Source organism: Mandrillus leucophaeus, unplaced genomic scaffold, assembly GCF_000951045.1.
Source record: "Mandrillus leucophaeus isolate KB7577 unplaced genomic scaffold, Mleu.le_1.0 Scaffold69, whole genome shotgun sequence".
Classification (NCBI taxonomy): Eukaryota; Metazoa; Chordata; class Mammalia; order Primates; family Cercopithecidae; genus Mandrillus; species Mandrillus leucophaeus.
Window position 1 is genome coordinate 793751 of NW_012107474.1, and position 3715 is coordinate 797465.

The 3715-nt window shown below is 50.4% G+C and overlaps 1 protein-coding gene across 1 annotated transcript in view; it reads left to right on the plus strand.

Moving 5' to 3' along the window:
* The window catches only part of PTTG1IP (pituitary tumor-transforming 1 interacting protein), a 52767-nt gene that overhangs the window by 42201 nt on the left and 6851 nt on the right, over nucleotides 1-3715 (plus strand). Inside the window, exons 7-8 of the mRNA XM_012002598.1 lie at nucleotides 1571-1742; nucleotides 2674-2720. Coding sequence (XP_011857988.1) covers nucleotides 1571-1742; nucleotides 2674-2720 — 219 coding nt within the window. The remainder of the gene's footprint in view (nucleotides 1-1570; nucleotides 1743-2673; nucleotides 2721-3715) is intronic.

The following is a 3715-nucleotide window of genomic DNA, read 5'->3' on the forward strand; positions in this document are numbered from 1 at the left end:
TTACTATAATTTTTGCAATTCTATACTTCAGAACAGGTCAGAGGAGGAAAAAACACAGGATTAAAAGTTCAAAAGGCATTTGATCAGATGGAACCTCCTATTCCTGATTTTCAAACTATTTTAATAAACTAAGAAATGAATTCTGTTGAATGAGTAACCCACTAGAAGTGGATCTCAGGGTCCAGGGCAGCAGTGGGGTGAGGCTGAGGGAGCCCCAGAGGCCTCGCTGTCAGCCTCCTTGCCAGGGCCCAGGCGTGCAGCAAGTGTTCACTCCCAGCCCCTGGAGGTCAGAGGTTGTCACCTGTGGTGGTGGCACAGCTATTAACTGTAGTTAAAAACAGTGAATCATGCGGTAATCTACTGCCCAGGGGAGTTTGCTTGTAAAGCCATCTTCAGGAGGCTGGGTGGGTGTTTTTGGTTTTTTTCGAGATGGTGTCTTGCCATGTTCCCCAAGCTGGAGTGCAATAGTGCAGGCATGGCTCACTGCAGCCTCAACCTCCCGAGCTCAAGCGATCCTCCCACCTCAGCCTCCCGTGTCACTGGGACCAGAGGTGCATGCACCACACCCAGCTAGTTTTTTAAAAATTTTTGTAGAGATGGGCAGGGGTGGGTCTCACTTTGTTGGCCAGGCGGGTGTTGAACTCCTGGACTCAAGCCGTCCTCCCGTTTTGGCCTCCCAAAGTGCTGGGATTATAGGTGTGAGCCACTGTGTCCAGCCAAGAAGGCTGTTTGAACTGCATGATTGAAAACATGTTTGCAAAAGTAGTGTTACAGTATTTTTTAATTGACTGTGGTTTGAACTGAATGGAAAAATCTTGGCTGATTTTAATATATAGATCTTTAAAAGAAGTTTGAAAGAATAGTAAAATCTGTTTTAAATGTGCATGTGTCTCCGAAGGCTGGTTAAGGAAATCATAATAGGGTTTGGGACTGATTAGTCAGCCGTTCTTCAACCCCAAGGTCCCCAAAATACTCGATTTGAAGATGATCCCGTCTTGTTCCGTGGCCTCATCCGCTCCTCCACAGTCATTCCTTATGAAACTGGCTGCCAGCATGTGCCCTTTACATAAATTTATTGTAAATAAAAATTTACAAGATTTCTCTTGTAAACCATTGTAATATTCTTGACTGTGGTTTAAACAAAAAACAAAGCTGCATCAGGCTTAACCTCCATTTCTATGAGTTTAGAATGTCTTAGGAGAGTCTGAATACGTAGCTTGGAATTTTGGTTTAGTTAACTTTTCTCAGGCTTGAAATACCTTTTCAAACTCAGCTGAGACAGACTACCCTGTCACTGCAGTTCACTGTGGTTAATATTATAAATTGTTAATAAATTGTAAGTCACAGATAGGAACATGTGGCTGAAAGGAGACTTGGAGAGGGCGGGACCCTGGGGGGTGGGGGCAGGGCCACAGGCTCTCCACACCCCAGGAGCCAGCTTGCTGGCTGAGGCGGCTTTCCTCCTCAGCTCCTGTGTTGCCAGGTTGTTCCCCAGGGACAAGGGAAGGCTGCGGTGCTGGGTCGGTTATGTGTCTGGGGCGGCCCTAACTGCAGGTGCTTGAATCTCCAGTGAACTTTGAGGCGTTGATCATCACCATGTCGGTGGTCGGAGGAGCCCTCCTCCTGGGCATTGCCATCTGCTGCTGCTGCTGCTGCAGGAGGAAGAGGAGCCGGAAGCCAGACAGGAGCGAGGAGAAGGCCATGCGCGAGCGGGAGGAGAGGCGGATACGGCAGGAGGAACGGTGAGGTCGCAGTGATGCCTGCTGGGAAGAAGGTCACTTCGAGGGGATTCAGATCTGCCAGGCCATGGAAATCACGTGGACACGTCTGAGTTTCCCCCAGTTTTTAGAAATTTAAGAATGTGTGTAGTGCCCAGGGGATCTTCCAGGTCGTGGTAGAGAGGGAGAGACCGTGGTGGGAATCTAGTAGTGGCTGCGAACCTTGCTTCCACGGGCTTCCTCGCTGGTCTCCTCCCATCAGTGCGATAAGACTGAGTCTGCGCTCGGTGTCACCAATGTGTGACGACTGCTAAGGCGTCGTCCCGGCCCAGCATTTGCCAAGAGCAAGCTGAGGCTCAGAGGGGACAGCGTCTGACTGTGGCCAGGTCGGCTCTCCTGTCACCCTTTCCCTGGCGACACAGCACTCTCCTGAGTGTGTGCTGGGGCTCTCGGGTAGCCCTGGGAGGAGGTGGTGTCGTCCACACCTGGCAAGGGAGAGGATCTGAGGGGCCAACTCTCAGGTTGGTGGCAGGTGAGGGTGGAGGCGGGACATATTTTCCATGTAGTCACCTTGAAGTCACATGCTACTAAGTAAAAGCTGACGACTGCATTTTCCTAACCATTCAGAACCTGGTATATGATTTTTACTGTATTTTCTTCATATGAAAAAAGCTTTTTAAAAATCACGATATTGGGCATTTGAATTGCTTTTATTGAAAAGAATAGAATAATACATTGGAACAACCTTCGAAGACTGGGTTCCTTGTCACCTTGCCTGTCCTGGTGGGTGTGTGGCCTGATGACCAAGCTTGTCCCCATCCTGGTTTCACTCTGGGAACTGGAGGGAAGCCACCAGAAGAAACCTGGAGCCTCCACTGAAGGACCCGGAAGGGCGTGTCTAGCAGTTCTGCTGTGCCTTGTAGCTTGGTGCTCATGATGTTCCTCTGTGTTTTAGGAGAGCAGAGATGAAGACAAGACATGATGAAATCAGAAAAAAATATGGTAAGGACTGGTCACGCCTCCTTTTTGACTGGTTGGGAGGCGATGGCACGCTGTCTGCGTCCTCATTGGACTGGTTGGGAGGCGATGGCACACTGTCTGGGTCCTCATTGGACTGGTTGGGAGGTGATGGCACACTGTCTCGGTCCTCGTTAGTGCCAGTGGGGCCTGAGATTGGGCTCTGGGTTCACCCATTGGAACAGAAGGAGGTCTCTCCAGAGAGGAACAGCTGGCGGTTGTCGCCAGCAGTGCTGTGGTGAACTCATTCCTAAGAATATTTTTATCTCAGCCAGTCGTCTTCATGAAGTCTGGTTTCTCAGACACCTGTTTGCTTATCGAGTCACAAGACTGTTGGGCTGGAAGTCTGCGGCTGTTCTGCTGTCGTGTTCGGCTTCCCGTGGGCGCCCCTGTGCAGCCGAGGTGCTGCGGCTTTCTGGTCTTTGTTTCAGGGTGGCCCCTCATCCACTGGAGCGTTGCTCGTTGCTCGTTGCCATCTTCTGAGTGTGGCAGGCGCTCCTTCCAAGCACTCCCCAGCACTGGCCCTGCTCCCTCTTGCCCGGCCTGGGGGTTCTGTTCTTGTTTGGTTGTGTCTGGAGAGATTCTGGAGGGGAGCTTTGAAGGAGCCAGAAGGAATGTATTTGCCAAGTGTAAACCTTTTATTTAGTTGGAGTGAATCGGAAATACGCATTACATGATCTGTGCTCCCCCAAATCACGTGACATTCACTGCTGAACACTGAACACCATCACCCAGTCGCGCTTCATTGATTCTGTACTGATTTTTTCTTTTTTTTTTGAGTCGGAGTCTCGCTCTGTTGCCGAGGCTGGAGTGCAGTGGCGCGATCTCGGCTCACTGCAAGCTCTGCCTCCCGGGTTCACGCCATTCTCCTGCTTCAGCCACCCAAGTAGCTGGGACTACAGACGCCCAACTAATTTTTTGTGTTTTTAGTAGAGACGGGGTTTCACCGTGTTAGCCAGGATGGTCTCAATCTCCTGACC